The sequence below is a fragment of the Lytechinus pictus genome, chromosome 3 (genome assembly GCF_037042905.1).
Source record: "Lytechinus pictus isolate F3 Inbred chromosome 3, Lp3.0, whole genome shotgun sequence".
NCBI lineage: Eukaryota > Metazoa > Echinodermata > Echinoidea > Temnopleuroida > Toxopneustidae > Lytechinus > Lytechinus pictus.
In genome coordinates this window covers 14683966-14708563 of record NC_087247.1, presented here as the reverse complement: position 1 = coordinate 14708563, position 24598 = coordinate 14683966, and the positions used below count along the sequence as shown (strand labels likewise).

General features: G+C 34.9%; 2 protein-coding genes across 2 annotated transcripts in view; one reads left to right on the top strand and one right to left on the bottom strand.

The window, feature by feature from the left end:
- Positions 1 to 296: 296 nt before the first annotated feature.
- Positions 297 to 5873, bottom strand: LOC129257768 (protein NATD1-like). The gene is made up of 3 exons (XM_054896165.2): positions 5651 to 5873; positions 4253 to 4371; positions 297 to 3734 (listed from the first exon to the last, which is right to left on the bottom strand). Exons 1-3 carry the CDS (start codon positions 5790 to 5792, stop codon positions 3612 to 3614), a joined length of 384 nt encoding a protein of 127 aa, XP_054752140.2. The 5' UTR covers positions 5793 to 5873; the 3' UTR covers positions 297 to 3611.
- A 6146-nt stretch (positions 5874 to 12019) lies between these two features.
- LOC129257769 (serine/threonine-protein kinase 11-interacting protein-like) overlaps positions 12020 to 24598 on the top strand; it is a 49580-nt gene continuing 37001 nt past the window's right edge. The window contains exon 1 of the mRNA XM_054896166.2: positions 12020 to 12133. The gene's annotated coding sequence lies outside the window, so the exon portion shown is untranslated. The remainder of the gene's footprint in view (positions 12134 to 24598) is intronic.

Here is a 24598-nt window from a genome sequence, read left to right as displayed (position 1 = left end):
TGATGGGGGGCTGATAAAGCGACGAGTTGAAGATAGCAATGTTGCCAACCATTGTGGTGAAAATAAACAATGGTTAATGAGAGAAACCGTGATAATTATACTTGTGGGAACATATCATAGATTCTCTTGCAATAATTTATAAAACAGCTTTGAAAAGCTTCATGAACAGCGCCCAAGAGCATCTCAAACAAACCCACAACTTTCATATTGCACACGTATCGATACAAATTGGCAACAAGTCATATAAAGTCCCTGTATAAGCCTTTCCGATAAAAATCAAATACAAAACAGAACTCTTATCAATCAAAATATATCTTTTATTGTTTTGATGTATGCATAATTTAAAAAATAGGAGTACTTGATATTTTCATAAATCAATGCACATTTCGCACTCCTAATTAATTTTTGCAGCATCATTTTTAAATTTGTAGCATTCTGCAAGTGGCATTTCATAATCAAATCTAGTCTTACCAATTCTCAAACAGTTCCCTTTGACACTCAATTCATTAAGTCAATAATCACTTCACTTCCCTTTTCCTTTTAACCCTATTTTATCACTCTACACAATCAATTTTGTTGAATCAGGTATATTGGCAGCAAACTAATTCATTATAGCCCCCAAAATCACCTTTACACAGTCTATAGATACAAATTTATAGGCAGCCATATACTTGGCCTTATTAAATGGTACTGAGAAAAAAAAACAGCCATTGAGGTCTCGGCCGTCTTGTCATAAAATAACTTGCATTTCAATTACTTTTGCTGTGTTTAATGGTTGATCCTGACCAAAATAACAGGATCAGGGGAGTGTTTCATCAACATTTTCATCCGACAAGTTGTCAGATCTGACATCTTTCTCTGATGTTGATTGGCTGAGAGGTACTGTTACTATAGTAACTGTCGGATAAAATGGGACTTGTCGGATAAAACGTCCGACAAGTCCTTTCATGAAACGCCCCCCAGGTCCATATTTTCCTGAGAAATGTATAAGACATTAATTATACCATTACACTTCGAATATCATCTGCTATCACAACAAATATGGTTGTTCACATACACGTATATTGATTACTAATTAATACAGATCCTTTCAGATGTATGTATGATCGAGTACCAACTTTGGTTATTAATTGGTCCAATATTCATTCTATCTACTGCCATACGTGTCGCAGTATGTACAATATGTTGACAATTTTTTTTTAAAGTCTAATTCTGTGTAGTTATGTACGTAGCATGTCCATGGCTGAATTTTTCAACTATCTATATGATCCAACTTTTTAATGTTATTATGATCACATGATCATGAGTAATAATCAGTATGTTAAAACCTTATTTTGTAAAGACCTGTGTAAATGGGAATAAACCAATTGCATGACATGGACCATGATATAAAGACCAAATGCTTCTAGATTTTATCTCACCAGTTGCTTCATAGGAACAGAAAATGGCCAACGTCATATTCTCTAGTCTGTGAAAAGTACTTTTAACATTTATGTTCACGATGCCTTAAAAAAACACCCATCAAAATATATTAACAAGTACATTAACACGGGTGGAGAATAAACCCAAAACCTTCAGACGAGATGAGCAGTGTCCAATATAAACAACATTTTTTTGAACCATTACAATAGTTCTATTCAGCTGCAACTAATTCAATAAATTTCAAAAGATCTCTGATTTGTTATGCAATGCATAATAAATGGCAGGTTTTCATACAATAGGTTAAACTATCTTTTATTGATTTCATGGTTAAAATATAAGGCAGTGATGGGTAGACATCATCGACATCATAATTGCCCATGTAACATATTATCCTTGTTTGGCACAATTGTTATTATTTTTATATATATGTGAAAACAGTCCATGAAATACCTATAAGCATACATACCTGTACATTTAAAATGTTTTTGTGCTTGTAGATACCTTAAAATTGTGCATGTAGCCTTCATTTTTCAAAGGTCAACAAAATCTGATAAAAACACATTTATTATAAAGCATTCTCCTATATTGATGTACATGCAAGTACACATATTGTATAATTTGATCGGACCCTCCTTTTTTTAACAACCTTAGAATATTTAAAAAGTGTTGTACAAATATCACATAATTTAATACTATCATTGAATAAAGGGAATGCAAATAAGACTGCAGTCTCAAGTTGATGATTATGCCATCTTCCAGATATCAATTAATCACAATTTTTTACCAAAACAACTGATTATCTTGTAACAATAAATATACCCTGTCTTTAACACTAGCCATAACAATTACATGAATAAAGTTAGTTCTGTTGGAAATTTCATAGTAGTGCAATAAGATCTTTATCAATTATATGATTGCTCATTTCAGAATCTCTACAATTATTTCAATCTTGGGTACCAAGTAGGATGTGAACGTCAATGTTGATAGTTCAGTGATTAGAGTTTCATGACATGTCATTGCTGGAATACTCCCCAGGGAGTGGAGCTTGTGCATGAAAATAATATGTAGCATTTATGAGGTGCCAATTATCTAGTTGTCTATTCATTGGCACACTATATATTACCCCGGCTTTAGCTCCATCTGCTAAAGGTCTGGTGCTTGGTGATTTCAAGGAATCAATCCTGCCGGGTACCTATTCATCTCACCTGGGTTGAGTGCAGCAAAGTGTGGGCCATAAACTGTACATGCAGTAGTGCTGGCAAGCCAGAATTCAATGAATGGAGTAATAATATATTGTTCTAATGTTATAAGCACTAAATAATGCGGAATATTATCATAACCACATGTCCTATTATGGGCTATTTCATTATTTCAATTTGCACAGTATAAGTCTCATACAATACATTCATTCATACTTAATACTCTTTAGAAAGTTGTGGTTAATAATTCAAAGTGAGATAGATTTGAACAGACTTTATATATATTTCAGAATCAATCACTAAATCATTCTATGCTTTTAACCACTCGAAACCAAAAAATGAAATGAAATGAATTGGGGCACAATTAAGTCAACTATTTCTACCCTTGGCATTCCAGTGGTTAATTTCTATTATTATGAATTCTTTGTTCTCTGAATTGTTATGTATTCTTTGTATTAATTCATTTGCCAAATAAATCATAATAACAATTATTAGAGTAGTAAGATTCTATTGAGTATCTGATTGATCATCATAAATTCTCCACTCTTTCTCATGATCTGATCGCAATAGTTTGGGAGAGTAATAAGGTCTTATTTTAAATAGATTTACTATGTTAATGAATGTTATAGAGTCCCTGTTGTTCAAGTTAGAACCTTTATCACATTTCATTTTAATCTCCTGCAGTGTTTAATATCCTGGTAAAATTGTGTCTAATCTCTATCACACATCTTTTAACCTCCTGCAGTGTTTCATAAACTGGTAGAATACTTATAACACATTCCATCATTGTTCATTTTAGAACCCTACCAGTTCTTTTGATCTTGTGTGCATTGTTTAATATCCTGGTAGAATAATTATAACAAATCCCATCATTGCTCATTTCAAAACACCTATCAGTTCCTTTGATCTTCTGCAATATTCAATAACTGAGGCCTGACTGATTATCTGATCTGTGATCTCTGAACCTCACCGTGGCTCTGTTAATGAGTGCTAACTTGGTAGAGTAATAAGGTCTGGAGTGCTGGCATCCGGATGTTCCTTATAATACTTCTGGAGGTACGTACAAGTCAACATCATCTTGGTCCCTTCTGAGGTGAAGTGGGAGAAGGCTGCCTGTAGTTCAGTAAAAGATCACAACATTGGACTTACTGTTTAGCACAGAAATGCTAAGGGCAGAAAACAAATTCCTGGAGGCTTGCCTTAAAGCCTGTCAAAAGGTTTTGGAGAAGGGTAAGTAAAGTTAATTATTGAGTATCATCTAACGTTTTAATATTACACAAGTATAGTTCTTGTATATCACATTATGAAAATTACATCACGATGTGCTTCAAAAGGACTTGGATAATATTATGCCGGCTTTCGCTTGGCAGCCGGAATTACTTACAGAGCACACGCATTTCAAGGAATTAATTACTTCCAGGTACCCAGGTCTAGTGGGCATTGGATGATTTTTCAGCCGCAAGAAATCAAATTTTGGCATATTTCAACTGTAAGAATTTAAATTTGGCATCAAGCATCCTATATCATCTTTATGCCAATTATCACATATCAAACAAATCATTTATATTTATAATAGTGAGCTTCTGTTGAGAGGAAGGCATAGATATAATGAGATGAAATAAAAGGTATACCTTTGCCAGAATGGCAGCGATGCCCCTCCCACGATACGATGTTGGAACCCCAGTGTGATGCATATCAACCGATCCATCTGATAGACGATCGTAGTCCAGAATAGCTCTGTCAGGTGGATCTGTAAAAAAAAAAGACAAATCCAAACAGGATCTTTAGATCTGGGATATGTTTTTCACACAACTCTTTGTATCACTCAAAAAAAAAATGATAACTTAAAAATTTTTACAAGGTCTTCTTATAGGGATCCTCCGGGCTGAAAATAATATGATAAACAGATAAAGAAAAAATCAGACAAACAAAACACAAAAAATTTGATCAAAATCGGACAAGAAAGAACAAAGTTATTGCATTTTAAAGATTTGCATTATTCCGGTGAAATAGTTTTAGGCATGTCTTCATGATTATTCAATGAGCAAACTGATGATGTCATATCCCCACTTGTTCGTTTGTATTTTATCATTTGAAATTAGGTTTATTCAAATTATTTCTACCAAGAACTGAATAAAATGGATTGATAACTGATTTAATGCATTAGATATTCATTGCTGCAACTTATTTCATTTTAAAGGAGGCACATTGTTCACACATGTATGAAAAATTGAAACAATTATGATTTCATGTAATAAACATAAGAAAAAGGAAAGTCGGGATGTGACATCATCAGCCCACCTAATGAATATTCTTGATGTGCATATAACTATTTTCACAAAATATTGCTGAATTTAAAATTCGACAACTTCATTATTTGTCATCCGATTTTGATGAAATTTTCAGCATTTTGCTCAGTGAAATTTACTTAATTTATTTAGATATATTTTCATCCCGGAACATCCCTTTAAATCTTAAAATGAATTTTGCATTCATTACAAATGTGCCAATGCATTTACAAATTATGTACCCGGTGTGTAAAGAAAGCCCTGTAGTACACTTTGAACTAAAATTCTAGGTCATCCTCACTAGTCAAAACAAAAATCGCACACGAGACAAGTCTGAATTTTGAAATGGATCCCTCTGTCAATAGATTCTTTTTCCTATTAATGGTGAGAATTCTTTTCTTTTTTATGTATATCATCATGATCAGGTCAGATCTAGAATAGATCTACATCATGAGCCAAGTTTGGAGTTGATCCCTTCAACTCAACTCAAAGCCAAAGCAAAAGGACACCAACTCATATTCAGCAAGCAGCTTAGGTCAGGTGCCCGACGCGACCCAGCACAGCCACGCCCCTTTTTCTCAATCAAACATGCTCTGCTTCCGCTCCTTCATCCCAAGTAAACTATCCTCCCGATGTCGAATTTCGAGTATGTGCATTGCCGCAGCTCAGGCGGAGCTCAGAGCAAGAAACCGCTGCCAATACCTCAAAGGCGCTGCAGTGTGCTTGGCTTGAGTGACTCACCGAGTTCGATGTAAAACTCTTGCTCCTCACAGTTATGATTCACTTTCAGATCTTTTGACTGAGAAGATGCCATACTCCTTGTGATATTCAGCTGGACTTGCTGAAAAGAGAAAAGACGGCACAAATTTCTTGCGGCTAACATGCCGTAAAATTAAAGTCACATTCACAACCAGCCAGCTGCTAAGATCGGAGCTGCAGACATATAGTCTCAATTTACAGACACTTTGTGAGAAAAAAGGAAAAAAGAAAAGAACTTGCGAAACAGAAAAGAAAAGAAAAAATTTAGAAAAAATGAACGAAGAATAAAATTATATTTAAAAATTAGAAAATGGAGGGGGGCAAAAATAAGAAAGAAAAAATAGAGTAGAAAGAAAGAAAGAAAGAAAGAAGGAAGGAAGGAAGGAAAGAAAGAAAGAAAGAAAAAAAAAGAAAAAAAAAGAACAGAAAAGAAAAGGAAGGAAAGAAAGAAAGAAAGAAAATAACACAAGGATATGAAAGAAGCTATATTTTCTCTAATTCAAATCAACTTTTTGTTGGGGTGGACTTATTCTTTAAATTAATGATGAATGTTTGAAATTGATTGACCTCAAGATAGGCCTGCGTTTGATTCTATGACAGATCGACAACAGAATTCTCGGGACGTACCCCCCCCCCCACTTTTTTCTAAAACCATTTACAATAACGAGACCATCTGATAGTGATTTCTTTTTTTTGGGGCCATGGCATATTCCGCCCCACCGTTCGGTTCAGCCCCCGCTGCCCTCCAGACAGTCAGTGAAAACGAATTAACAATTTTCATTTTTTTCCTCTTGAATTGCAAGCTTTTCCTAATAGTTATTCTGATCTTTTTTGCCACTATGAATCACTTTTATCTTTCATCGATAGTTTTAATCACAGTACAATTATTATGGGCGATCTAAATTGCGATATTTTAAAGACCCCTTTACATAGTGATACCAAGAGATTGATGCAAATACACGATATTTATTCTCTTGACTATATAAATCGCACAACTGGCACTCGTATTACTGAAACTTCATCGAGTTTGATAGACCTGATGGTTACCAACAGGACTGACCAAGTAAAGGTGTCTGGTGTCGTTGATATAAAGGGTTGAGTGACCATGCAATGAATTATGCTGTCTGGGGATCATCTTACACTAACCATACTCCACGTACTATAACTTATAGAAAAATGAACGGGTGTCGACATTGACAAATTCTGTGAACAACTTGAAAAGCAACCATGGGAAAATGTATACTCAGCGAAAGATGTTGATGATGCTGTTCAACTGTGGGAAAATTATTTGATGGATGTTGTCAATTCTATTATGCCTGTTAAATCAAGAAAAAAAAAAAAAAAAAGCTGTCTCCATGGATAACTCCAGACATTATAAATCTGATAAAAGAACGTGATAAAGCTAAAAGAAATGTATGGAAAAGCAAAACTAGTGATGCTACAAATTATTATCGAAAATTAAGAAATAATGTAACCTCAAAGATAAGGAAGACAAAAAACGATACTATGTTGATAAATTGTCCTCTGCAATGGGGAGATCTACTGAGGTGTGGAAGGTTTTAAGATCTGTCCTGCATGCCAACGTCACGTTCCAGCAGTGGTGAATCTGGTGTAAATGATTCTGTAGACAAAGCTAATGAATTTAATACTTTCTTTTCTTCAATTGGCACAGAACCAGCCTCTAGTTTTAATGATGTTCAACATTCTACAAACGATACTGTCAGCAATACCGTTAATGCTATATAACTTTACTTTTCAGATGGTTGCTGACGAGGACGGACGTTCGGAAGGAAATATTAAAACTAAGACAACATTATTTTCTATCGGTTCAGATGAGATTTCATCCAAGATCCTGAAGATGTGTGCTCCCATTATTGTTCCATATCTAACCCACATAATAAACAGATCTTTTATCGAAAATAAATTTCCAAACCATTGGAAAACGTCTTAAGTCATTCCTATTTATAAATCAGGTAACAGAAAATCTCCACTGAATAACTTCCGTCCTATTTCAATTCTACCCACTGTATCGAAATTACTTTAATGAGAGATTCGCTCAGCGGCAATTGATCTCATTTTTAGAAAATAATAAACTCTTATCTGAAGTTCAGTTTGGGTTTAGGAGTAAACACTCCACCTTAACTTCTTTATAGTTAGAATTACAGATCAGTGGATGCACGCTGCTGATCAGGGGAAATATACTGGGGCAGTTTTTATTGACTTAAAAAAAGCTTTCGATTGTGTTGACCCTTATTTACATCTTAAATTACGCAATATTGGTGTTTCTGATGAATGTTTGCCTTGGTTTAAAGATTATTTGCATACTACAGATTTATTTCTACTTGTCTTGGTTCTACTCTTAATTCTAGTCCTTTATCTATTTCTCTCGGTGCCCCACAAGGTTCTATTCTGGGACCTTTGCTATTTATTATTTTTATCAATGATATAACTTTGTCTGTACATTTTTCTTCTGTTCAACTCTATGCGGACGATACTGTCATTCATTTTTCTGATTTTAATGTTAAAAGTGTCGAAAATAAGCTAAATTGTGATTTGTCGTTTATTTATAAATGAATGTGCAATAATAAGTTGACGTTAAATTTTGATAAAACTGTATCTTTACTTATAGGCTCGACTGAGACATATGTTATAAATGTAATGTTTTAAATGTAAATATCAATAACATTGCAATTCAACAGCCTACTAAATAAATGTTAAATATCTCGGATTTGTAATTGACAATAAACTGAAGTGGGATGTCTATATTGAAAACCTATATGTAGAAAGGTCAGCAAGTTAGTCAAATATTTTGGTAGACTCCGCTATTGTATTAATGAGACCAAGTCATTATCTTGCCCCTTTTCGACTATGCGGATATTTTAATTGATTCCTCTAATAAAAAAACTTACCAAACAATTGCAAACCCTCCAGAATCGTGCAAGCAGAATAATAATGAAAGTCAACCAATATGATCATATCTCTAATGTACAAATTCATTCAGTTTTAAATTGGTCTCCTCTTGAATCTAGACGTAAGAAAAATCTTAACATATTTGTTTATAAATCAGACCATGACATGTTGTCTCCAATCATGTCCGATATGTTTCAACCATCTTCTCATCATTATTCACTACGTAATTCTCATAACTTTGCTTTACCCAAACCCAAAACAGAATACTCTCGTCGCACTATCCAATACAGAGGTGCATCTCATTATAATACTCTTCCCCGTCACATGAAATTGTTAGAAAATATCGATGCCTTCAAAAAAGGCCTAAAAAACATATTTCCAGACTTCTTGTAATATTTTAGTTCAGATCCGTCATTCTTACTTTCTTACTTTGTTATCTTGTATATATATTGTAAATACGTTTTTTTTTCTTACTTTTTCACATTTTGTCAACGTCTTTATCGTAAGTCAACTAAGTTTTTCTTTTCCTGTATTGGATTACATGTATATCTATGTAAGGGACCCCTCTGTAAAACAGCGTTGATATGTTATCAACGCTGAATAGGGCAATCCCTTCGTCTTTTTAATGATCATTTCTTTGTAATTGTAAATATATCTATCGTTGTAATTTTTAATTGACGGAAAATAAATACAGTACAATACAATACAATACAGTCAACGTTGAATATGATAGCGCCTCAAAAACGGATAGAATTAAACAGAGATCAGAAAACTGGATGACTAAAGATATTATTTCTCTTATTCGAGAAAGAAATGTGGCGTATAAAAAAATGAAGAAAAATCTAAGCGATGAGGATTATGACACGCTTTCCAAAAGATACAAGAAATTAAGAAATATGGTTCAAAGAGAGGTGAAAAAGGCCAAATTAGAATACCTACAAAATAAAATAGAAGAAAATAAAAATGATTCTAAAAGACTTTGGCAGAATCTAAAAAGTTTGGGATTAAAAAAGAAAAATGGAAAGGACCAAGAATTAGTCGTTTCGATTGACGGAGAATTATGTCATGATAAGATAACTATTTCCAATGAATTCAATTCCTATTTTACAAATGTCGCAGCTACGTTGGTAGATAAACTTCCATCTTGCAAAGACATTTTCAGTGCAGACAGTGAGAACATTCGTGAATTTTATGAAAAAAAAGGTATAAGCCAAGATAAATTTGAATTATTACCTGTTAGTGATCAATTCATTTTTAATGAGTTGCGTAAATTAAATGTATCAAAAAGCACTGGGTTAGATTTGATCCCTGCTAAATTTCTAAAAGAAGGAGCAAAGAGTTTGTACAAACCATTAAATTTTTTGGATAAATCTATCTATCTTTACTAGCACTTTCCCAGAGGATATGAAAATTGCAAAAGTAACTCCTATTCATAAGAAGAAAGATAAAACTGCTGTTGAAAACTATAGACCTATCAGTGTCATAAGCATAGTCCAAAATTCTAGAAAAGGCGGTATGTGTTCAGATCAAAAAATATTTTAAAGAAAATGATATGATTTACGAATATCAGTCTGGTTTTCGACATGACTATTCGACTGAGACATGCCTTATTCACTTGACTGATTATCTGAGAACTAATATTTCTAAGGGACAATTTGTAGGGATGGTACTCCTAGATCTTCAAAAAGCATTTGATACAGTTAATCATGGCATCTTATTGAAAAAAATACAAATAATGGGTTTTAACCAGGCTACTGTAGCATGGTTCAAATCCTACTTGTCGAGTCGACATCAAGTAGTGGCTATTCGCGATATTCGTTCCAAAATTATGCCTAATATAACGTGTGGAGTTCCACAGAGAAGTATTTTAGGCCCAATTCTATTTTCAACTTATATCAATGACATGTCTATTAGTATAAAAGCTGACTGTAAATTATTATTGTATATATGCAGATGATATAGCGTACTACTTTGTTCAAATTCCAACCCGAAATTTGTTGAGGAAACACTTAGCGAACAGCAGTCTACATGTGTCGATTGGATGACTGATAATATATTATCGTTACACTTAGGCAAAACCGAGAGCATTCTGTTTTGTTCTAAAAGTAATTATAAAACTTCATTTGAATTTGAAGTATCATACAATAATAAGATAATTCAGAGGAAAGAATCTGTAAAGTATTTAGGCATTGAATTGACTAGATCCCTTTCATTTTCATCTTTAGTAGAATCAATCGTGAAAAAGGCGAATGCCCGTTTGAAATTTCTGTACAGGTATCAAAGTTGTATGGATCAAAAAGCAAGGCGTATTCTCTGTTTTGCTCTTATTCAGAGTTTATTTGACTATGCTAACCCTGCTTGGTTTAGTGGCATAAGCGAACTCGATAAAAAGAAGTTGAAAGTTATACAGAATAAAATGGTTAGATTCATTAACTGTTCTGGTCCCAGAACCCATGTTGGCTACACCGAACTCTCTGGAGCAGGTTTTCTTGAAGTCAACAAAAGATCAAAACAGCTTATTTTGCACCACTTGCATAAAATCTATCACAATAGATCGAATCATTACATTGGATCAAACTTTAATCTAGTTACCGAATTACATAACTATAATACCAGAAACAGCCATTTCAACTTTTGCTTACCAGAAAGGGTAGGTAGTATTGGTAACTCCTTTTATTACAATGCTATAAAACATTGGAATTCCCTTCCCAATGATATAAAGGAAATAGGAAACTTTTTGCATTTTAAAAGGAAATTGAAAGAATATCTTTCACTTGGGAGTCAAAGAGAAGATGCAAATGATATGTTATACGGTTGATTTAGCCTGAATACTGACCACGTTCTTTTCACTTCTCTACCAGGTATTATTATTTATTTTACATAGTTTGATTGAAGCTTCGATATGTCCTTTCTTCTATTCTGTCTATTTCTTTGATCTCTTCCTTCTATTCTCCTCTTCGTGTTGTTATTGTTGTCGCCGTTTTTGCTGTTGTTCTTCTCCTTATCATTTTTCTTCCTCATCCTTTTCTTCCGTCTCCTTCTCCTCCTCCTCCCCTTTCTTCTTCTATTCCTCCTTCTTCTTCTCCTTCTTTTCTTCTTCTTCTTCGTTATATTCTTGTATATATTATCTATATATCTTATTTATTGGTAATAGTAAATTCTGATTTTTTTCTTCACTTTTTAATATGTAAATAGTATAATTTATACCATTTTATTATCTTAATTCTGTATGTCGAGGACCCCACTGGAAATAAGCTTTCGAGCTTTCGTGGGTCATCCTGTGCAAGCCTGTTGTTTTAATGCTACTGTATATATGTTATGGTGACTTGCCAAATAAAATCAATCAATCAATCAAAGTCAAATTTGAGTCTGTGCTTGCAAGACTACTACTAGCACAGACGGTCGGTCGCGCGCGCGCGCCCGGCCGGCCGATCAAAGGTCAATCTCGTGACTAAAAATAAATCAATGGACGTTCGTTCAACCTTTGTGTTGTTGTTTACTGAATTAATACTGGTAAAATACGCTGTTCGGTACTCCGATCAAAATTATTTCAGTGTAAGTTGAATCTTGGCTTGATTGTATGGGGTATGCTTTTATGTGTTACCAGTGCCGTGCTGAAATAAAGCTAGTTGACACGATTAATTTCCTTATTGTTAACTTGAGAAGTTGAGTTTATACGACGACTGTAGTGTGTACGGTACTCCCCGTACTCTTTAGTAGTGTTACGGTACGGTACCCGGCTACCGTACCTCGGGCGAAGTTCGTGCAGCATGCAGGCTCCACTCCATTCACTACCGCTACATTACGCTCCACCTACCCTAGACAGCTGGCAGCCGTCTGTTTCGAGGAGTTTTTTAACATTTTTTTTTTTTTTAATTTCTCCTCGTACACAGACGGCTCGCTATCGTGCAGCCACCATTAGGGGACTTGCAATGCAAAATCCCCCCGTCGGGGCTCTTCAATTTTTGTCTTTAATGAATACAAATTTTGAAAATTAACGCGACCAAAATACAAATTAATATTCCATCTTGGCATTAATTGCCAAAAAACAGAGAAAAATCAAGTTAAAAGGAACAAAAACAGTGACTTACCTCGGCTGTCGCGCAAATTCACTTCCCCGTTTTATCCGATCTTAAGTACATAAACATATGGCCATTGAGTCCCCTGTACAGATCGCGCTAGAACTTCGGTCTCTGTATTTGGTGAGTGAAGCCAACGGAGTTCAGCTGAACAACCAACATAACAGAGACCGAAGCTTTTGGTCTAGTGAAGCCAACGGAGTTCAGCTGAACAACCAACATAACAGAGACCGAAGCTTTTGGTCTACACCTACCCTTGCCCCGGGGACCTCGACACGTCTTTAGACAGTGTCGAGGTCCTGAATGCAACCACTCATTATCACCGGAGTACAAAACTTCGCGATGTTTGGCATTAGAAAACCGATGATCATAATGAATTAAAAATCTAACGAGTAATATCAATCTTACCTAAACAAACTGTTCCTAAATCAGCTTACCTTTGAAATAAGAATAATGAATACAATTCCATGAAATCCTTCAAAAGAGCATCAATTTTCGGACTTTTGTTCCAATCGCGAGATCGCCATGTTTGAGGTAAAATTCTGCGCATGCGCATATGAATATTTATAAGATGTCGTCACTGCATGCCTTTACAGCACAGTTTAATGAATATGCATGTAAGAGTGAAAACTTTCGGCAAGTCGTCTCTATTCAATTAAATCGTGATTTAGGCATATAATTCAATACCATTTTTCATTTTTTTTTTGTTGAAAAAAATAGATCTATATTTATGAAAAAAAATATTTATGGCAAAATCGTGATATAGGCCCCGCTCGAGAAAAACTTGTAATCGATTATACTACCTCAATATCTAGGTTGCTAACTTCAGCTCACTATATATACTCGTGATATAGGCCCCGCTACTGTGTTGAATGGCTTTGAAATTGAATGTCCGTTTGCGGGGCCTGTTTCACGAGTATAGTACTATAACCGTTATATAGACCCCGCACTACGGCACTTCCATAGCACAACCCCCCCCCCCAAAAAAAAAAAAAAAAAACACTTTTACCTCTTCCTCTTTGACTGGCTGACTATGGATTTCATGAATGGCAATGTGTCCGAATAGCCTGTATCCCCGCCCCTTTAAAAATACTGGACCCGTCAGTACCTGTGTGTATATTTTTTTCCTGACAAATTCAACCAGACAGACCACCAACTGTCTTCTCAAATTTGAGCTCCCCCCCCCCCCCGCTACGAAATCTCGGATCTGGGGGAAACATTAAACTCCTGAAATAAAATATCACAGAAAGGGAAATAGTAGAATAATTCGTGCATAAAAATAAATTATAAGAACACATTGAGACACTTTTTCCGAAATTATTAAATCTTTTAATAAAAACGAGAAATCGGGGGGAGGGGGGGGCAAGGGTGTATGAATTAGTAAATAAATGAATACCATATAGGCGAAGAAAAAATGCGATATTTGGATGGTGAATTAATGAAATGACGATCAATCAATATTTTTTTGATGAAATTTTCGGCATATTATGCTCAGTGAATTCTACTCTATTTATTAAGCTATAAATACTTTCAACCCGGACCATCCATTTAGGTTTTAAAATGAATGCAGGAAGAGAAAATAGGTTAGCTGTAGAAATACTGGCATATCAATGAACGGTATAGCTTTTTAAAAAACAAAAGGTTATTAAGGTTAAAAAAAAGTACTTTGAAAGAAGGGCCTACTTTTATACGCAAAATGAATAATATACATAATGATAGGCCTATCCCCAATTGCCGGGGGGGGGGGATAAGTCTCAGTAAAATATAGATTAATTTAATTAAGTGTAGATATCCCTCAAGCAATAATGAAATTGACCAAAAGAAAATTAATAAATCTTCCCCGAATGAATATACATATTTGTTTTCTTTTTCGAACTTAAATGGATGAAAAGTGGGGAGGCGGAGGAGGCATTTATGAAAGGAATGAAATAAAAAAACAAATATACACAGGAAGCCATGCAGATGAGTGATTCAATATTGAATAAGAGAAGAAAGCTGATTTCAAAAAAATATTGACTATACTTACATCCAGGTGATTATAAATAGATATATGATACATGAATGAATAAATGGATTCAATCGCAGCATTACGTCAAGTGAAATATTGGGGAAAAATCATTTACAAGAACTATGTAATTTGATTATTGATGACACCTCCCCATAGGCGGCGGAAGCGGGGGGGGGGGGGGGGGGGGGACAGGTCCCCCCTAAATTTGCGGTGGGGGGACGGTCCCCCCTAAAATTGAGGTTGATAACCTTTATGCACCTCCCTCCCCGCAAAAAATATAATTAAAATGAAATGCAGGGGGGCTCCAATTTATTTTATAATAATAATATTATAATAATAATGAACTTCCACACATAAAAAGAATTAAAAACGAATGATAACTCGATCTGACTCTCTATATCACAAAAGAAAAAAACTGAAAACAAATAAATTAAATGATTAATGAATAAATATAAATACATTTATTTATCAATATAAATACATTTATTTATCATACATATTAATCAATTCAAATAATAGATTGATAAATAAATAAACGAAATTTCACACATGAAAATAATTAAAAACGAATGATACTCTGACTCTCTACATCACAAAAGAAAAAAAAAACTGAAAACAAATAAATTAAATGATTAATGAATAAATATAAATATATTTATTTATCAATATAAATACATTTATTTATCATACATATTAATCTATTAAAACAGATTGAAATAAATGAACTTCCGCACATAAAAATAATTAAAACAAATGATACCTCTGACTCTCTATATCACATAAGAAAAAAAAACTGAAAACAATAAATGATTAATGAATACATTAATTAATCAATACATATAGATTGATAAATAAATCAATAAGTTAATAACTGTAATAACACATAAATAAATCAACAGATGAATTTCTGAAGAAGTAAATTATTATTCTCTCTCCTTGTTTATTTGGAAAATAAATTGGAGCCCCGCCCCTTACAGCGCCGCCCATGATATCCTTTCCTTGTTTATTTGGAAAATGAATTGGAGCCCCCCCCCCGCCCCTTACAGCGCCGCCCATGATATTCTTTCCTTGTATATTTGGAAAATAAATTGGAGCCCCCCCCCCCGCCCCTTACAGTGCCGCCCATGATATTCTTTCCTTGTTTATTTGGAAAATAAATTGGAGGCTCCCCCCCCCCTCCCCCGGCCCCCTACAGCGCCGCCCATGATAATTCTCACCGGCCGGGGAAACAAGCCCCACGACCACGTTATTTTCCATTATATAATAGTGTAAGGGGCCTCGATAACGAGTATACTATATAGTCGTCATCCGAGCCCCACACACGTGCGAATGCTGTGAAAAGCGCATTGGACGGGGCCAGTTTCGCGACTATCTTAGGATGCAAGCTTAATATATACTCGTGATATAGGCCCCGCTACTGTGTTGGAGTGTCTGAAGTGCCGTAGTGCGGGGCCTATATAACGGTTATAGTACTATACTCGTGAAACAGGCCCCGCAAACGGACATTCAAAGCCATTCAACACAGCAGCGGGGCCTATATCACGAGTATATATAGTGAGCTGAAGTTAGCAACCTAGATATTGAGGTATGATCGATTACAATTTTTTTCTCGAGCGGGGCCTATATCACGAGTATGCCATATTTATTTCATATATATTTTTATTTTGTTACATTTTGTGTTTTTATGATAAGTTTTTGTTGTCATTTGTTATATTCTTTCTTTCTCCTTTTCATTCTTTTTTATGCTTTGTGTATGGGAAGGGGGGGGGGGGTAAAGCGTGACTGTTCGCTTGGTGTGTGTTTTATTTCATATAACTTCCTCAAATTATTTTGATTTAATGATACTAAAAATGAAAAAAATATTTATCAATAGTGTGCTTGTGTTTTTATATATATTCAGAGATTTCTAGATCCGAATTTTTCCCTTTGTGATTATAAAAAATCTAACAAATATTTACAAATGGATTCTAATTTTACATTTAGAATAACCAATTTATGATTTTCTTAAATATGAATTCTGATTCAATAACGTAAATGATTTCATGTTATTTATCTTTTTCACATGTTATAACAATGAGGAAGGATTGAATATGGTTTTAAAACAAAAGGAAATACTTAAAAACAATTTTGCCTGCTTTAAAAAGAAATGCTAAGTCAAGATGTTAATATATAATTATAATTTAAAAAAAAAATCTGCCGCTTTGATAATCACCAATCACCATTTGTTGTTTAATTCACCGCATGGCAGTAGCATAATCAACCCCTCACCTGCCCCCCCCCTTTTTTCGGGGACGAAATATCCTCAATTTTTGGTTGAAAAACTTTTTTTTTTGCTTGTCAAATTTTTCATTGGCCCTGTGCCCCCCTTTTGGAAAATCATGGATCCGCCCCTGATTGAACTCATTTATATGGAGCACTTCTACACTGTCAAAAATATTTTTAACAATGCTGTTTACTGTGAGAATTGCATAGTAGTTGTTTAAACATTTTAAACAAGTGTTTAAAATTTAAACAATCATGTTTAAATCATTGATAATTTAATATTTGAATTTAATTATTGATGATTAAATATTTAAATTTAAAATGTGTGTTTTAAGATTTTAAATACTTGTTTAAACTGTTTAAACAATTACTGTGTGATTCACATCGTAGACAGCGATTTTAAATTTATTTTAACAGTGTATTTGAATGATTAGGAACTTAATTAATGGCGCAAAGTAGACGACAGGAGATTGATGACATAAACTTCCATATAATTCTATAGTAATATTGTACTTTCTTTTTTTATATATACGGCACAATTTTTATAACTCCCCCTTTTAAATGAGGAACAGGCCGTCCGTGGTCCCCAAATAAATTATGACAGACTAGTAAAGAGCTGAAAAACGGAAGAAGTATATAGCCTTTGTGGGTATACGGCATTATCATTATAGAGTTTACCACCCTGACCTATAAGGATCGGGAACGTTGGTGATCATTTTGAATAAAATATGACTTCATATACTTTGACCTATAATCTTAATACTAATTCCGTTCCCAAATATTATTCTTTAAAACTTGATGCCGCCACAAAACAAACTAGCAATATAGCCGAGATGAAAAAACGGGGTAATAAAGAAAAGGTAAACAAAGGAGAAAAACAAGGATTTTCTCGCAAACATGCGCGGAAGTAAAATTTTAGAGAGAATGAGAAAGAAAATCCCGCAAAGCTTTCTTTTTCGCCATTGTTTACCCCTTCGCTATCACCGTTTCTCTTCTCTCTTTTTTTTTTTTTGGGGGGGGGAGTTAGGGTGGGGAAGATCATCCCACCACCTCCTTGCTACGTACTTGTTATAAAAAAAAGGAAAAGGTGCATGATAAAGGCCTATTGGTATGTTATGACAAAATCTATCACAAAATTTGATTTCTGCGTCAATTCTTCAATGGTATAGTAGTAGTCATAGGCGGCGGAAGCGGAGGGGGACCTGTCCCCCCTAAATTTGAGATGGGGGACGGTCCCCCCCTAAATTTTTTGTTGATAATTTTTTTTTTGCTTGTCAATTTTTTTTACCTGTGTCTATCCCAAAATTTCAATTTCAGGTGGACCCCCTGATTTTTTTGGCTTCCGCCACCAATGGTATTAGAAGTATAAAAGCTGATTTAGCGTCACCATGATTTTCATTAATTCTTAAGCAAAAACAATATAAAGAATGGGATGTCTTTAGGAAAAAACCCTTTTGGACACCTGGAAAACAATCAGACAAGCAGGATTTGCGGCGACTTTATGCGTCCTATAATGAGCAACTCAATTCTTAGTAATTATAGGCTTATACTTATCCCGCAGAGATTTATATACCCAATTATTGAAGCTTAAAAATGCCAACAAGATGAAAGATAACATATTAATTTATAAACAAACATATGAATTATAATCACATCTCCGTTCAAACATAATACAAATTAATAGGCATCAATTGTATGAAAATGGTTGTTGGATGATAATGAGATTTGCATATATTTTCATTTCATTTATTTTAAATTCTCATTAAAACATACAACATACAATTGAAATTAAAACTAAGGATACATGCACAGTATACAAAATAAACAAAATGGAAAACATAACAAGTGAGAGAGAGAGAAAAAAATATGTGGGAGCCAGCATTGGATTCCGTGATATTTTTAAAATCATTTTGCATCACGGAGTCCTCTAGGCTAAGCCAGCAAAGCCCTGTCAGAGGCTGGGTTCCAGAAATAGGCATCAAAATCTTAAAGAGATGGTTTGCTGATCACTCAATAATTTTGATCAACGAATATATTCCTTTAATATATGAGTGTTCATTTATTTCTTCACTTTTTTATTTACATATATCTATACAGTTTCCAATAATAATAATAATAAAAAAAAAAACGTGTAGTACGATACCATGTGCATAATCTCTTGAAAACAATGAAGAAACAAGAACAAAGAGAATAAAGACAAAAAAAAAGAAAAATGACGAAGAAAAAAAGGAAAAAGCAAATACAGAGAAGAATTTTAAAAAAGGGAAGAAAGAAAAAGAAAACAGACCCCAAAAATGAAAAGAAGGTAGAGGAAAAAATAAAAAGAAAAATAAAAAAGGGGGAAAAGAAAATAAAACAGAACAAAAGAAAAGAATGGAGGAGAAAGAAAAACAAATAATTCAAACGAAAATATGTTACTTCTTTCAAAGAAAAAGCCGAAGCTAAAATAGTTGCCAGGCAAAGGGTGAAGCAAGAATTTACGGAACTAGACTCATGAATATTCATAACAATCTCTATCCGACGCATCAAATCATAGCCTTTTGTCGGGACATTCTGTTGTATTATCTATAATGGACTTTAGTGGTATTGGCAGTATCTGATGATAATAAGAACTTACTGAAATCGCATATTCAATTATTATTTTATTTTTAAAGTATTTTTTCTCTTTTATCGTTTGTTTTTTGTTTTTTGCCCGTTTGGTAATAAAAATCAATTTATCTCGTTGCCTCGTCAAAAGGCTATATCAATCCTCCATTGCTTCCTGTACGAACGAGTTTTAATGCACACCGGCAAAATTTTCCGACGTTTTTGCTTCGTTTTGGGGAATTATTTCGAAGTTTTGAGGGCCGCCCATATTGCGGCTTAAGTTGTAAGTATGTATTGATTCCTTTGTAACAGTTTTGTGCAATTTTATGTATTTTTGATTGATTCCCGATGCTCATCTGATTTCATCTGGTGAGTCGGGGTGAATCACAACGCAGCCCGAACACAGTACGTGTTCGGGCTGCCGCAGTAACACCTACCCGAACTTCGGGACGGTGAACTCGATCGGATATTCCGAGTGACGAAGGTGGGAAGGAAATGTTATTTATTGTAAAAATTATAGAAAAAAAATATAACGAGAAAGTAAAATAGCTTAATTTCTTAATCTTCACCTGTATTTCACTCCGTGTCCATCCTCCAGTGCCAGTTATCCTCAAAATTTGTGATTTTGGGCCAGTATCTTTTTCCTCACACGTAATATTCACGGCCGATTTCAAAACATCGCATGCGATCGGTCGGTGTTGAAATTTGGATTGCTTCTCCTAGCTCCAAAACTTATTTAGATTTTGTAAAACTGATTCAGATCACATTATTGACATGATTGACATCTCATCAACAACTAGATCTACTAGTGAGTAACTTTTTGGGACCATCTTCATGTTATTTTGGGTGTTATAATCAGTCTTGTAGTCGAGTCACCATGGTCCGAGTCCGAGTCCGAGTCACCAAATTAAAATGTCATATTTTAATTTGTTTACTCTAAAAGCTTTAAAGTAAACAAAAATTAAAATACGACATACAAATCAAAATAATGTCATATTTTAATACGTAAACAACAAATTGAAATATGACATTATTTTAATTTGTTGTTTACTTTAAAAGGTTTAAGTAAACAAATTAAAATGTCATATAAGTAAACAACAAATTAAAATAATGTCATATTTTAGTTGGTTTACTTTAAACCTTTTAAAATTACTTAGTTTGACATCGTACAATCAATCAAAACAATCACTCGCCCAATCAACAATTGATTCAAATCAACAAATACTTTATCAATTACAATTAAAGAGAAAAAATGACAAAGTAAAGGGAAAGCTGTTGACTTTGAGGTAAATGATATTTATGTACAGTTAACTCTGCGTAAGTCGAAGTTGCGTAAGTCGAAGTTGCATAAGTCGAATAATCAGGAAACGTCCAGGAATCGTTTGCAAATATCAGTGCCTGCAAGAAATACAACATAATGTGTCTTTGATGCCACAGGGTCTTACCTGTTTCAATATTTTACAAAAGCATGAACAGTTTGTTGCTTTTCATTCAAACATCATTACATCAATAGTACCATCTTTACAAATATGTTGTGTACAAAATTTGTAGAAAATGTATTACTCTAAACAAATGATACCAAATGTTCCTACTTTATTCAATTTCATGTATGAACATTATTGTAAAACAGAACTAAAATTCCCTTTGGACCTTTACGTTTTTGTGTCTCCTTTGTTTACTATTGTTTTATGCTCAAGTGTGAATGGATCCTTTCCAAAATATGCAGGTTCCTTTTAAAAAAAATCCTATGCTGGCATACAAAAAGGGTGAAAGATATTTCAAATACTGGATTCATCCTATAAACTTTTATATCGGAAAACAGCATTGAACACGGACACACTGAAGCTTTTCGACATGCACTCATCAGAGTAAAATCGCATTGAATAAACAGAAAGCCAAATCGAAACAATATATAATTGAAGCAAAGGAAAGATACGCGCGTAAAATGACCAGCTGTGATAAGCTGTCACCCCTTTTCTTCAAACTCCTCATGTTCACGGTATGCAAATCTGATAATCCGTGAATCTGCAGACATGACTCCGAACTGTTAAAGCTTTTTCGTTCAAGAGATTTTACTATGGCTATATATGTAGGCACGGCATGCAGGCTACGGCTACGCGGGTACGCTCATTCATTTATTCACGTGGTGGGCAAATTCGGCCTGCGCCTGAGGAAAGTCGCGCAAATAATTCAGTTACCGTAATTGCAATATGCTCATGTTAAAAACACAAATTTATAAACACTTTAATTCAATATTATTTGATATTACTGTGTTAAATATCAATAAAAAAAATTGAAAACTTCAAGATGTAAGAATCTCCGAAACAAGGATTTTATATCTTAAAAAGAGAGAAAGAAACAGTTCAACTGAAGTGTGATTTATAGACTGCCGAGTTCGCCCTACGATACGGACGAGTTACCCATGCAATCGTATACATGCAGCTGCACAGTGCAATGCGCTGTTTAGTCCGCTGCCCGTACGGCCTGCTATAGCACAAAACTGATGTGCGCAGCTTTTAACGTTGAGGCAAATCATGGGCAAATCAACTTTATTATCAATCGTAGGATATACATTTTCCATTAAATATTATTGGAAAATACTTCAAAATAGTGAATAATACTGACTATTAAATTCACCAGATAAGTATTAAATCTTCCGGCCTCGAGCCGAGTCATCGAGGCTGCATGCTACGAGGACGAGTCAGAGTCACGGCATTACGAGGCCGAGGACTGGCAAAGCCGGCCTCGGGACCTCCAAGACTGGTTATAATCGTGTAAAAATTGACCTAACATCAAAAGGTCAACACTGATCTTGAAATCACCCATTGCCGCCATACCTTTAATGCCTTGTTAGGCCTACTCAAGCCAAGGCTCAAGCTACCGGTAGATCTAGATTCTACTGGATAGTTGGTCGTACCAAGGTTAATCACGTGATGTATGCTGATGATCTTGTAATTTTTAGTCCATCTACCGCTGGGCTGCAGAATTTGTTGAATATTTGTACTCAGGTTTGGTATGGACAATGATCAGTAGACACTGTTGCAAACTTTATGCACAAGCTAGGGAACACATAGCCTCTTGTCGAGGCCCTGGCGGCTGCTTCCCGAGCGAAGCGAGGGATTCCCTAATTCGCGAAGCGAATTAGGCCTGGCGCGAGCCAGGGCCTCTTGACATCTGAACTGAATTATATATTCATGAGGAACGTCTTCCTAATGAATATACATGAGTCATGATATTACCGGTCACCGAGTAAACCAATGAAATGTCAGAGCTGTTTCGTTTTGGGTTCGGAATACTATATAGTATAGTAGTCCATTATTCTGCAGGGGATTCATTTAATTGCGGGACACTAAAGGGGATATAACCAGCAAAATGCTACAAGTAGTGGTACTACTACTACTACTACTACTATTGGCCGTAACAGACCCATCACCGCCCCTAAACTTCCCGGGAGATACTGCTCAGCCGCTGGTCAGACTCGAGTCAACTCCCAGCAACTTCACCCCAGCTTCCCTCACTGCACAGCGGAGATCGATAATCGACGCCCCGGTTCAACCGGTGGAATCGCATGAAATATTACATTTTTTCCATATCCTGTGGGTAGATTTACAAAGACATCTCGTCCTTTCAGTGCAGAGTTAATTTCATCTATTTGCAAATCCTTAAATCGGTCAATATTCAGCATTTTAGAGTCATATTCAGCGCTCTTTGATATTTCGTCGTCACTCTTCGCCAAGAATCCAAGGGTCGCCATTCAAGATGAGCTCATGAATATTTAATATGATGTCATAGCAGCTCGCGCTCTCATTGGATGATTTTCACCGACCAGTTTTTGGTCGGTGAATTGGTAAAAACAATAAAAAACAAAAGAAAGTCGGTGAAATTCGGGTCAGATGTCAAGAGGCCCTGTCTCGCGGCGCTCTGCTTCGCTCTCTCCCTTGCTTTGCCATGTTCGCTCGGAAAGCAGCCGACAGGGCCTCGACAAGAGGCTAGGGAACACACTGCAGGAAGTTCCATCTATGCTCTCACAGGTTAAAGGGATGGTCCGGGCTAAAAATATTTATATCTTAATACATAGAGTAGAATTCACTGAGCAAAATGCCGAAAATTTCATCAAAATCTGATAACAAATAACAAAGTTATTGAAGTTTAAAATTTAACAATATACAGTGCGTCCCAGAAAAAATGAAACCGAGATTTAGCGATGATTTATCATAACTTAATCACAAATACAATAGACAAATGACCTACCAATGTAAAGCTTAGAATCTCCTCTTTCATCTAATATTACTTAGATTATTCCTCATTCACGCATAGGTGAGGAAAAACAATTTGAAGAAACTCATTTGGCGGGGGGTATCTGAATTTTAAAAAGAAAACCACATGCCTAAAAAGTTCAATATCTGCTCATTAATTTGATACCTTAATCACAAAAAATGGTCAAGAAGTAGAAAAGTTACGTTCTCTCGAAACAATGCTTGTATTTCCATAATTTCAGTAAATAAACGTGTTTTCAGCGGTTTCCCACAGAAGCTATCGCATGGTTAAAAAAAGACTTCATGCATGGCTGATCGTCAACAAAAAGGAGTGTCGAGTGAGTTTGAACGCTAGCCTGTAAAACCTCTTCATTTTATGAAATTATTGAAATTCAAGCCTTATTACAAATAACCAGAACTTTCTTATGTCTTGACCATTTTCTGTAATTGAGGTATCAAATTAAAGAGCAGATATGGAACTTTTTAGAAATGTGGTTTTCTTTTTTAAACCCAGATACAGCCCGCCAAATGACTTTTTGGTATCCCCTCTTCAAATTGTTTTTGCTCACTCATGCGTGAATGAGAAATAATCTCAGTAATTTCAGATGAAAGAGGAGATTCTAAGCTTTACAATGGTAGGTCATTTGTCTATTGTATTTGTGATTAAGTTATGATAAATCATCGTTAAATCTCGGTTTCATTTTTTGTGGGACGCACTGTATAGTGGAAACAGTCGTCATGAATATTCATTAGGTGGGCTGATGATGTCACATCCCCACTTTCCGTTTTCTTTTGTTATTACATAAAATCATAATTTTTTCATTATTTC

Coding starts and splice junctions, on each gene's coding strand:
- LOC129257768 (XM_054896165.2), bottom strand. CDS start 5,792: ATGTTAGCCGCAAGAAATTTGTGCCGTCTTTTCTCTTTTCAGCAAGTC. Junction 4,372..5,650: donor AGAGTTTTACATCGAACTCG/GTGAGTCACTCA, acceptor TTTTTTTTACAG/ATCCACCTGACAGAGCTATT. Junction 3,735..4,252: donor TCGCTGCCATTCTGGCAAAG/GTATACCTTTTA, acceptor ACTGAACTACAG/GCAGCCTTCTCCCACTTCAC.